Source organism: Triticum aestivum, chromosome 3A (genome assembly GCF_018294505.1).
Source record: "Triticum aestivum cultivar Chinese Spring chromosome 3A, IWGSC CS RefSeq v2.1, whole genome shotgun sequence".
NCBI lineage: Eukaryota > Viridiplantae > Streptophyta > Magnoliopsida > Poales > Poaceae > Triticum > Triticum aestivum.
Window position 1 is genome coordinate 58,304,430 of NC_057800.1, and position 12,283 is coordinate 58,316,712.

The 12,283-nt window shown below is 42.7% G+C and overlaps 1 protein-coding gene and 1 long non-coding RNA gene across 5 annotated transcripts; both read left to right on the forward strand.

Moving 5' to 3' along the window:
* The first annotated feature begins 1,058 nt into the window (after positions 1-1,058).
* Positions 1,059-4,030, forward strand: LOC123057888 (F-box/LRR-repeat protein 14). The gene is made up of 2 exons (XM_044480763.1): positions 1,059-1,264; positions 2,088-4,030. Exon 2 carries the CDS (start codon positions 2,144-2,146, stop codon positions 3,926-3,928), a length of 1,785 nt encoding a protein of 594 aa, XP_044336698.1. The 5' UTR covers positions 1,059-1,264; positions 2,088-2,143; the 3' UTR covers positions 3,929-4,030.
* A 2,975-nt stretch (positions 4,031-7,005) lies between these two features.
* On the forward strand, positions 7,006-9,625 carry LOC123057889 (uncharacterized). 4 transcript variants are annotated; one of them, XR_006426993.1, is made up of 5 exons: positions 7,006-7,182; positions 7,471-7,772; positions 7,899-8,032; positions 8,572-8,724; positions 8,835-9,625. It is a non-coding gene; the product is annotated as an uncharacterized lncRNA (long non-coding RNA). The 4 variants fall into 4 exon arrangements; XR_006426991.1 differs by having other exon boundaries at positions 8,596-8,724; XR_006426992.1 differs by having other exon boundaries at positions 7,899-8,724.
* The last annotated feature ends 2,658 nt before the right edge of the window (positions 9,626-12,283 follow it).

Here is a 12,283-nt window from a genome sequence, read left to right on the forward strand (position 1 = left end):
TTGGTCTCTACTCGGACGAGTGGCTGTCCCGCTATGACCTCGAGGACCAGCTCTTCGTGATCTACACTGATGAGGAGGCCTATTGGCGTATCCGGGGCGCTCAGCGTTGGGTCTTGAAGGGTGACGCGAATACGGCTTACTTCCAGGCGATCGCCTACGGGCGTCGCAGACGCAACACCATCCCCTGCCTTTGGGATGGAGCCTCTCTCCTTCAGGACCCCCGGGACATCCGCTCCCATGTTGATGGGTTCTATCGTTCCCTCTTCTCCCCCGCTCCTCGGAGCGGTCTCTCTCTCGCCCTTGATTGTTGGACCGGCGCCCATCTGGTTTCTGAAGCCGATAACACATCCCTGACGGCCCCCTTCTCTAAACAGGAGGTCTGGGAGGCCATCAGGGATATGAACTCCTCCTCGGCGCCGGGCCCTGACGGTCTTCCGGTCATCTTCTTCCAGACCTTCTGAAACGTGATTAAGCCTAAGATCATGGCCATCTTCGAGGAATTCTTCGTGGGCTCGATTGACCTTGGCCGCCTCAACTTTGGGACCATCTCCCTCATTCCTAAGGTCCCTGGGGCGACGGACATCCGCCAGTTCCGCCCGATTACGGTCATCAACGTGATCTTTCGGATCCTGGCCAAGGGGTACGCCAATAGGGTGACCCTGCTTGTTGACCGGATCACTCACCCTAACCAATCTGCCGCCGCCGGAGCCTGACTAAATCCCCGGCGCGGGTCTCGCTTTGTTTTTTCTTTTTCTTTGGGCTTGTTGAGTTGCGCCCTCAGCAGAACCTTATGACTTTGTTGTGGTACTTGGGTGTGTGTGTGTGGACTTGGTGTGGTTGTATGTCCTTTGGCGGTCTGCTTTATTTATAAAGCGGGGCGAAAGCCTTTTTCGGTAGAACGGGGAGCTTCCGCTTGTGCTGTCCCCGCTGCCGAGTCCCGTTCCGTCTCGCCGAGTTTTGGGCCGTGTGGGCTGTTAGGGGTTTTGGACTGTTCACCGCCGAGCTCAAGAGCATGCTAGGCCCAACACTAACCAAGCCCATATGCCCAGTGCGCCTGCTCCAAAAGAGTGGACGCGAACAAGACGAGGGTTTTGGTTGGTCGATCCGTCAAAAAAAAAGACCGGTCGGAGACGGCGCTCTCCTCCTCCGGCCAGGCCGACGCACGACCGCCGCCGATCCGTGCCGTTCTTCTCTCCCGTTCGTTCTGACGGCGGCGCCCTTTCCTCTGTTCCGTCTCCGTCTGAAGAAAACAGCTCCAACCTCGGTTCGTTAGCTCCTAAACTTCAGATGCTTATAGGATCATGTCTTCCCTTCTTCCGATTTGGATGGTTGATTGACAGATGAAATTGTAGTCCTTAGCTTTGTTGTTACGGTTAATTTTTATGCCCAGTCACATGATTTTCCTGCTAAAGGCAAATAAACTTTAGTGTCGCTCAGCAGAACGCAAGATGTCGGTTCAGCAGGTGGATGTTATCTCGTAGATTTGCATCGATTCTAGTTATTATGTCCGAGATTTCTTCCTTGATTTCATTTTCCCAGCTATTCCAGATATGTCTCTACATTATTGTGTGACCTATGGGTTCTTTGTTGTCTGCTTAGAGATTTAGAGATAAATAGGTCGGTACCTTTGTTCTTTCCAAAGATGAACACATGAATCTTTAATATATACTTGAAAGAATGATTTTTCGTATATCGATGATACTTGATTATACATGTTTCAGAATTTCGATTCTTGTACTTTAATTGACGACTTAATGTCCAAAGGAGTATGTTAGCAAAAACATATAGTTTCGGTTCTATTTATGCAACTTGCTCAGGAGCACCTAGGTCCTCATGGAGGAGGTTTTCATGTGTTCAGTCGGAACAGTATTATCTCATAGACTCGTATTTCTGATTGTTGTTTCTGGATCCCTTCTTTCTTTATTATTTCGGCAATTTCAGATACTTGGGATGATAATTACTTCGATGTTGTTCCTTATTGTAACACATGAATTTTCACCAGTATAATAGTTATCTTTATCGCTATCGCTAAAGTGACCTTATAGCCCTGCTATGCTTAACTCTGATTCTCATTCATTTCTGTGCAGTGCTCTGCGTACCTATTGAACTTCAGGATTACCATACTTGCACACTACATTGCTCGATGGAGGATCTCCCGGAGGAACTGTTTGCAGAGTTTCTCAAAAGGATCACCAGGACAAGTGATCTGAATTCTCTTTCCCTTGTGTCGAAGCAGCTCTACAAGATTGAGGGAGATCAGAGGGGTGCTATCCATGTTGGCTGTGGCCTTTTCCCTGCTACAGAAGCCTTGGCATCGCTGTGCACCCGATTCCCTAATTTGTGTAAAGTGGAAATCGACTACTCTGGTTGGACGGCAGGCCATGGCAATCAGTTGGACAACCAAGGTCTCTCTGTGTTATCATCTCACTGCCCCTCGCTGACTAGTCTCGGTTTAAGCTTTTGCTCATACATCGATGACTCTGGTCTTGGTTATCTAGCCTGTTCCAAGAAACTAGCGTCCCTCAGGTTGACCTCCACACTAAACATAACTTCAAGAGGGCTTCTCGCCGTGGTTGTTCGTTGCAAGAGTCTTTCTGCTCTCCACCTTATTGACTGCCATAAAGTAGGTAGCAAAGATTGGTTGGAGTACCTTGGCTCTGTAGGATCATTGGAAGAGCTTGTAGTAAAGAAGTGTGAGGGCATCAGCCAGGATGACCTCCTGAAGTTTGGTCCAGGATGGATAAATCTACAGAAGTTTGTGTTTGAAATCAAGAAAAGATTCTTTCGTAATGACGGGGCTGGGCCTAATGAGGGCTATGATCCCTCATACAACCCTCATAGCCTGAATATGTATGATTTCAGTTGTGAGGATATGAAGGACTTGAGGTTGGCAGGTATCGAAATTGCGACAGAAAAAGGACTTCGTTTTCTCTTTGGGAGGTGCAAAGCACTGGAGAAGCTTTGCTTGGAGTATGTTCGGGGTCTAAATGACAACGACATGATTGCATTATCCCAGAGCTGCAACAATCTTAAAAGCATCTCACTTTGGCTGGATCCTCAGAATTATTACGATACTTTCAGGACGGCATTTACTGATAACAGCCTTAAGGCTCTATCTCTCAGTTGCCCTATGCTTGAGAGTGTTGATCTCACATTTTCAGGCTGCTCTGCCATGTACACGTCAGAAATAGGCTTCACACGGAAGGGCCTAGTGTCTCTCATTAAGTCTTGCCCGATTCGTCTAATCGTGCTAAGGGGTGCCAACTTCTTTAATGACAAAGGGATGAAGGCCCTCTCATCTGCTCCATTACTGGAGACACTCGAGCTTGTGGATTGCAAGGCCATAAGTAATGCTGGGCTACGGTTCATTGTGCGTGCCCCATGCTTGATTAATCTCACGCTCCGGCTCTGTGACCGCGTGACTAATGCTGGAGTATCGAAGCTGGCACATTCACAGAAGTTAGAGTCTCTGATCATTGAACGTTGTTCCCGGGTCTCTGAGCAGGCTGTGCGTGGGGCTGCCAGATCAGTTCAAGTCTGTACCACTCAGCGAGCTGGAAAAACTGTTCACAATTTCGTGCAGTTGATGAAGTGGCCTCCAAAATTTGTCAGTTCAAAACCCTCTTTTGAAGTGATCAAGGTGTTGCTGACTGCTGAGTGCTGGCTCCGTTATGCTTCTCTGTCTTCTCCTTACCTCTCTGACCTTGTTTTTGCTTGGACCTTTTGTTGCCGTTATTTGCCTTTGTGCGAGAGAATCTGCAGGGGATTTTGGACTGCGTACCGGTGCACTTTTCTTGCTCTTGTAGTTTATTTTCCTCAGGTTGATGTTTCCGAAATTCAGTTACCTACGTGGTTGGGCTGTAAGGTTTTTGCTGCCCAAATTATCAAATTTTGTGAAACTGATATTGCAGAAGTAGTTGTGTGGTAAGCGTAAAAATAAGTAGTTTTCGAGACTTATGTACCAGTACTAATATATCTTTTTATTGTGATATTTGTTATACTTACACATGAATTATCAAAAATTGTTGGCATGCACATAAATCGACATTACATTGAGTTGTCAGAGTTTTGTTGGCCTCTACATAGTAACAAAACCTGCTTTTCGCCCGTTTTGTTTCTTTCAAAACGGCACATGCAGTGTACCGTCACTTGATTCAGAAAACCCTGAAATGAAATATAAAGGTCATTTGATTGAAGGAAAAGCATCCAAAAGATTTGAGTGATAGAAGTTTTTTGTAAGATATAGTGAAAAACAATCGTTACCAAAAAAACTTAATATTCAATTGCACAAATGAAACAACTCAGATAACAAAGGTTTCTAAGAATTTCATTTCTCCATTTTTCTATAGAAAGATGCCCAAGATAGAAATAAAAAAACAAGGATATGATTTCCTTTGACAAGCGAGCGTTCTAAGGGCATCTACAAGGCTACCCCTCAAACGGACTCCCTCAAATGTCCGTGGACATCTGGCCGGGCGAATGTCATCCAACGTTCTCCCTCAAATAATTGCCTCATCCATCTTTTTAATACGCTGAATATTGAAAACAATCAAAGATAGATACCATGATCCATCAATAATTGAAAGATAAATATTCCAATACAACAATAATTCAACATAAAGTTTGAAAAAAAAGTTTAATTTAAATTCAGTTTATTTGGACACAAGCTCTAGTTGTCTATATGAACCGTCCACAAATGCTCCATCATACCATTTTAAAGTTGTGTTTGGGTTCCTCGACTGGGAATCTGATAATGCATCCGGAGAAAATTGCTCAAACGTTGCTGCTTTCTGCTCAAGAAACCGGACAAGATCATACATCTATTCAAATCCATTACTTGGTGAATTGCCTCACCCTCATCCTCAACAATCATGTTGTGCGTGATCACATAAATTGTCATCACCTCTCACATTGTCTCTGGATCTCATTGTTTGGTAGGTCCGTAAACAACTACAAAACGTGCTTTGATCACTCCAGATGTCCTCTCAGCATCCTTTTACTTGCAACAACGTGTGATTTTTGGTTACCTAGTGGATTGGAGATGGTCTTGACAAAAGTCGCCCACGAAGGATAGACACGATCACAAAGATAGTACCACATCTTGTACTCATGCCCATTTATGGTATAGTTGCACGCAGGAGCTTCGCTCGCACACATCCTTGCAAACAATGGAGACCGTGCATCATGTTGATCTCATTATGAGACCCTGGCATGCCAAATAAAGATTGTCAAATCTGAAGATCTTGTGATGCAACTAGTTCAAGAATGACAGTGGGATTTTTTTGCTGGCCTTCACACTGCATTTGTTATTACCAGTGCATGCAATACAAGGATCCGAGCATATGTGGAAACCCTCTCGCTTCTCCCATTGTCATGAGCCTTGTCGTGACTTCGACATTTATTTCTCTCAAGTACTCCGGTCCAAACACCTTGACCACTTTCTTAGAAAATCTGAGTTTAGGTTCAAGGCATGTGCTCCCAAACATTCAGAGGTACTCATCCCACTAGTTTGCGGTTGTGGCAACACAAGCATCCTCACAACATTCATGCACTTCTGGAGACCATGGAACCAATACAACCAACTACATCCTTCTTGAGCTTCAAGTAATCATCATATGCCCTGAAACCTTCCATGTTGTGCAAGAGCAATGGTCGCTACATATAATACCAACCTCGGAAATAGCGGCCGAATAGCACATCATGTGCAAAGTATTCCTCGTGGAGATCAACACGCTCCTGTGCATGGTGTTGATTCAACTCACGATGTCCCGGCGTTGAGCCCTTGAAGTTGAGAAAAATGCTCCTATGCAAGATCCATTTCATCCAGAATTGCCATCAGTATTGCCAGTTCAATATCATCTTCGTTATCATCCGACGAAGACGAATCCATAAACTCTCCACGTCAAAGTACTCCTCATCTGAATTCATCATGTTTGCTTCAAAGTAAACAACAAAAGCGTCAAAAAAATGCGGTCTGGCATTTGACCGAACACTTCCGCATGCAGCGCACATCCTCCTCCCTTTGCTAGTTTCTAAGTGCGCCGACCCATTTAGTCCTTTGCCTCAATGGGTTTTTTTGGCTAATTTTCTTTGTGTTTTACTTCTGTTTTGCCGGGTTTTTCTTGTTCAGTTTTAATTTATTATTTATCATTTCCCTTTTTATTTTAAACTCTTGATTTTTTAAAACTCATCCTTTAAAAAAATATTGCAATTAGGAGAACAATTGCAAATATTTATCTGTGAAGTTTTCGTATTTCACCAATTTTAAAAATTAGGAGAACAATTGCAAATATTTTCCAGAGACTACAGTAGCATAAGATGAGTAAAAGAAACAATGAACTGAAGGGGAACGCTGCATGAAAATAAAAAAAATTATGTTCTTCGTGTGAACACAATTATATATTTCCATGAATATTTATTTATATCCATGAACTTTTTTGAATTTTGTGAAAAAATGGTACAAATTGTTTCTACATGTTAAAACATTTACTAAAAGTTGTGTGAACAAATTTTCTATTTTTATGAACATTTTTAAACATATGAACATATTTTAGTTGCGTGCACAATTTTTTAAATGGCACATAAATTTTTTTTTATGTTATGATTTTTTGAGGAAAAAAATTATGCGAACAAATTTTTATCCTTTCATGAACATTCTTAGATGTCATGAAGCATTTTATAAATATGTGAAAACTGTTTCTTAATGGGACAAACGTATTTTTAAATCATGAACTTTTAAAAATATAGGAACATTTATTAAAATGTGAGAAAAAAATCAATTTTCATATTGTAGATGCATGAAACATTTTCAAAAGTTTCAACAACAATGAAACCCAATAACAGTCGCGCAAAGGGCGCCCTCTCGGCTATGCCACGTCGGATTTTGGATGGTTGCGCGAGGAGCTGAGATAGGCACACGGTTGGCTTCGTCGCTGCCCCACAACCCACTTCCTGCCTCTTTCTTCTGGACGAAGGAAGAGATCACGAGATACGGTCGCCCTGCTCCAACCCACTTCTCCTCCCCACGCACGCCACCTCCTTTCCCCCTCTCCCTCTCAGACCCACTCGCCGCGAAGACTAGAGGCAGAACGCGGCACGCGTCGGTCGACGAGGAGGAGCTGCGCCGCCGCCGGAGCACCGACTGCATCTACTACCTCGCGCTCCCCGTTGACCTTCAAGAAGGTACCCCTGCGTCTCTCTCTCTCTCTTCGCGAGCTGATGCGCCGCCGAACGGCAAGGGCCATCCATTCGGTTTTGATCTGACCGGGGGCCTCCTTCTCCTCTGGTCTACGATTCGAGCTGCGCTCATGCGCGCGCACGATTTCGTCTTAGTTTCTAACAAGCGACCGAGCTCTGCTCTGCTCGGTGCCGGTAAATTCGACGGTTTCAATCGAGATCTGTTTGTTCGTTATAGAAGCTGATTCAGCTGAGCCCTTATATTGCTGCTGCTTCTATCCGGTAACATCTCAGGGAAAGCATTCTCCAGTTGTTTGTGAACGCCATTGCTCAGGGCTCCATGTGCACATTCACAAACATTAGTCGCCAATGGAGCAGAGCGCCATTGCTGATGTAGCTTAAAATGGTGATCAGTGACCGACTGAGTGTGCTTGAAGTTTGAGGTGGAGTGCAAGGAGGAGGACACCCGGGTGGAGATCTACTGCGCCGCCAAGCCGGGGCTACTGCTGTCGATGGTGAGCACACTGTCCCTCAACATCCAGCAGTGCGTCGTCGACTGCTTCAACGACTTCGCCATGCACGCCTCCTTCTCCAAGGTACCAATGATTCCATCCATGGACTCGTCACTTCACCAGCAAACATGGATGAATTCATCTTCTTCTTCAGCTAGATCATCTGTTAAGTCACCAATTCCAGCTGATTGATTCGAGTTTTATATGCAGATGCAGAGGGAGATGTGCTGCTGGATCTTATAAGGAGGTCACTCTGACAAGACTGGCTAGCTGTGATTCTCGTGGGAATAAAGAGGATGGGACCTGTGATTGTCATGGATCTGGAGGTGACACTGATCAGGAAGGTAAGTTTACTACGATCTGGAGTAATATTACTAGATTGCAAATCATGAATTTAGTAGTTACTGCAGAATATTGGTTAGTTGGTTCAGTTTACCTTTCATGTTTATATGGTCTAACGACATCTGACATAGCAGATGCTTGGTCCAGCTGGAGATAGCTTACATGGTTTTATTTCACCATAATATATTTCCAACAAGATCGTTCCCTATTGTTTCCTGAAGAAAACTAACGATCAAACTGTAGAAAAAACATTGTTTAGAGGAGTTAATATACAATTTGTTGTCTTGCAATTGGCTTCTAAAATTTACAGCAGGAGTACGCAATGAGTTTGAACAAATGAATGCAAAACCTAGCAGATTTTGCGATGTTACTGTTTCTTGATATCTTCCTCATTTGTATTATGTGTATTCCTTAGTTGACAGCTATTTTAATGTATACTCTCCCCTTATTTTGAGGAAACTTCACGGGGCAGAGGATCACTACAATTTTTTGTTTCAAATAGGAAATGAACAAAACATGATTTTGCCAACCTCTCATGTAGTATATATGTACCTATTTCATAAAGTACATCGGTTTAAATACAAGTTTGCAACTCATGACGATGAGTCGAGGAGTGAAAGAAGTTTGGAACTCACACAAGTGTCATACTCGCATGACCAAATCAGGCTACGAAGACAAGTCTTCATGCGCACATGTATGACCTTGCCTCTGTCGTTGTTATTCTTTTTTCTGAAGAAAAAAAACTGCTGTCATTAGGCTCTAAATTTGCCAAGATTTTTCTTGTCTTTGCAATTTTGTTTGCAGGATTGCCGATTTTAGTTACACAGTACCATTTAAAAAGCGGCTGACATTTGATGAATTGCCGAAGGGTGGTGGCTGGACACCATGGGGGACAGTGTTCCAAGATGGTTAGACGTTAGCTACTGATTCACAATCTATCAATCCTATCTTCATGTATCTGTGTGTGTTAGGTACATCTACTTGATTTCTTCTTCTGATTTAGGGAGGTCTTTAGAATCTGAGAGGAAATTGATGTAAAATTTATTTTCCTATTCTTGGAAACTCTTGCTTAGGAAAATCATAATGTTCTTTTCATTGTACAAGCAGTACAAGGTCCAACATGGTTGTGCTGATGTCTAGGTTTCGACTTCCTTGTGAGGTGCCCTCCTCTTGAGTATGCCAATACTTCACGGTGGTGAGGTCTGTCTCGATGGTAGACCGGTTGATTGATTAAATGGCAATAGGAGCAGCTTAGTGAGCCAGTGATGCAACTGTGCATCGTCTCTTGACGCACCACTGTCGACCCCAGCTACTGCATGTACATATGATATGCCAATACTTCACGGTGGTGAGGTCTGTCTCGATGGTAGACCGGTTGATTGATTAAATGGCAATAGGAGCAGCTTAGTGAGCCAGTGATGCAACTGTGCATCGTCTCTTGACGCACCACTGTCGACCCCAGCTACTGCATGTACATATGATCCATGTATCGTGTTTAGTTTCTCACTAAGACTTGGTATGCTTGTGTTGTGATGATTCGAGGAACTCTACCTCTTTTGGAGATCGCCCACCTTTTGGAGACTGCTAAACCTTGACTTGAACAGTTGGATGTGTTTCTGTGATCAGTCATCCAACTATCCACTTGTAAGATTGTCACCTCTATTAATATAGATCTATTAGCATCGATGAAACTACTTCGCTTGCTTTGCTTTATGAATGAACACTCTTCTGCTGCAGTTCTATTCTATGTATTATATTTTTAACCACTGTTGCTTGTTTGGATTGTCAACACGTTAATAAGTGTGTTAGCTTGATTAGTGCGCACATTACCACATAGGTGGCGCCACCCAGCCACTAGTTTTTAAAGTATGTGAACACTTTTTTGCAGTACACAAATATATTTTGAAATCACGTAAATGTAACATATTTTAACCAAAGTACATTAATTTCTAGGAATAGGACAACAATAAATTTAAACATGAAAGATGGAAAGAAATGAAAAAGGTGTGCGTACGTTGTGCTGCATGATGGATTAGGCGAGGAAGAATAGGACATGAGACGTTGTCATGAATTGGGTCACAGGAAGGCCACGCGCCACGTCTTATTCTTCCTCTCCCATAGCTTCACTTTTCAGGGTTCATGTTCGGTGAGTTTGCTAGACATGGGAAAGACATGAAGTTGGACATGAATGTCGCCGTGGCCAGTGATCATTTAGACTACTTATTTTATTCCTTTTTTGTTTAATTGAAATATGTTGAAAATATAATGATTTTAATCATTTTGCAGAAGAATAGTTCGGTTTGTTCAAATCTCATTTAAAGTATACTAGTAAAATGCCTGTGCGTTGCAACGGGAGAAAAATAATAATATCACAGACATCTAGCCTAATAATCATGACTCAAAGACTCCACCTCGCGCGTCGTGCAAGTCCATGTCCTCTATTTTAACACGGCATCCATCTATCACGGCTTTTCCTATTTTCCGCCCTCACTGACGGGTACCCCGATGTCCATTTGATCATAATGCATCTAGACGTGGTCAATCCCAAGGCGATGAGCTTGACCATCACATGACATACCTGTCATTGAATCGCACCAGCCCAATGGATTAAACTGCCCCAATGCAAGGGAATGTTTAAACTAATCTGTTGAGGTAGGATTGAGCGGTGCCCTCCGTGTCCCTCGGGCACATGCTCCATACAATTTCTCATGCACAACCTTCGTGCTTCGTTATGGAGCAAACATCCGTGGCCCTGTACGAAGGTTGTCCAGATCAAGTAACTGGGTTACAGTCTAGGTCGCTAATGTAAAAGATGATCGGTCACTCTGTGGTAGGGTTTTTTAGGAGGCCAGTTCAGAACATTGGACATGATAATGTGCGGCTAACGACAATGTTGGACACTTATCCCCTACCACATTGAGCGCTAGCTCGGTAGCATGCCAGCCAGTCGCCGCCAAGGCACAAGTCGCCTACAACTCCAAGCAACTAATATCAATTGATGATTTTAGGGGATGCACCCACTCCCATGACATGTTCGCTTTGCTGCATGCGCTCACTGTCACAACAAGATCTATCGTTTGCTAATTGTGTGGAAACCGCGCTTTCTTGCCTTGATTGGCTCTACCAACTCAGCCAAATCAGTAGTTGTCTAATTCTTTCTTCTGGCTGCATTGCTGAAATATATATGAACTTAGACTGTACAAGGTTCAGTAAATGAATATGCACACTATCAGCTTGTGTGTACTCTCGTCTTAATTTGGATATGTGGCCCCAACATGTTTGAATCCATTAGTAATGGTTGATTGGTGAAGCTATAGTTAGATCTCATAGTACTTTCAGGTTGCAATCTGAATTGAGCCGACGATTACTTGAAGAAAAAAAACAAACAAGATGCAGTATTGCAAGTGCAAGTGTGAGTGTGAATTGTTTGGGATTGGGACGAAAAGAATGTTATCTGTTGTAGTGTATAAATACGATATGGCTCATTTTATTTTATGAGTGTCGGCTGGCATAGTTGGTTAATGTGATGGGATTTGCACCTCATGTAGCTAGTTTGAATCCCACTAATGCACGTATTTTTTGATGATTTTCCAAAAAAAATGGAACTCCAGTAGGCCCGGGTCCATGAGAGAAGAGTGTTCACCAAGACTTGTTCGCAGAAGGAATGACGTACACAAATTATGACTCGGTGTACGAAACACCGCCGATTCTATTTGACCCTTGTGAGCGTCAAAACGTTGTTGCTTCGCTGAAGGTAGCATTTAGATGGCCGACTTTTTCGGACCTTTCATTCAGAATTTCAAAATTTCTTCAAATTTTTAGAAAATGTTCATATTTTTTTTCAATAGAAGTTCGTAATTCCAAAATTTGTTCATGTTCTTAAAAAAATTCATGTAATAAAAAAAGTTCGCCGTATAGAAAAAAAAGTTCACCATACATTTGAAAACTCATCACTATATATAATAAAAATTCATCATGTATAGGAAATTTGTTCAGTGTGCATTTAAACAAATCACTGTATATTTAAAAATGTTCAGTGTGTATTTGAAAAATGTGCACTGTATACTAATTAAAAATAAACTTCATTGTGTATTTTTAAATTCACTTTTTTCAAACATTTCGGAATTTTGTTGCTAGTTAAAAAATTACATTTGGAAAAACTATTCACCGTATACTAAAAAATGTTCAGTGAATATTTATGGCGCAGTGCTAATTTTGTCACCACATTCGCCTGCAAACTAAAGGTTCCGTGT

What these genes read in the sequence shown, in the direction of transcription:
- LOC123057888 (XM_044480763.1), top strand. Translation starts at nt 2,144, where the DNA reads ATGGAGGATCTCCCGGAGGAACTGTTTGCAGAGTTTCTCAAAAGGATC.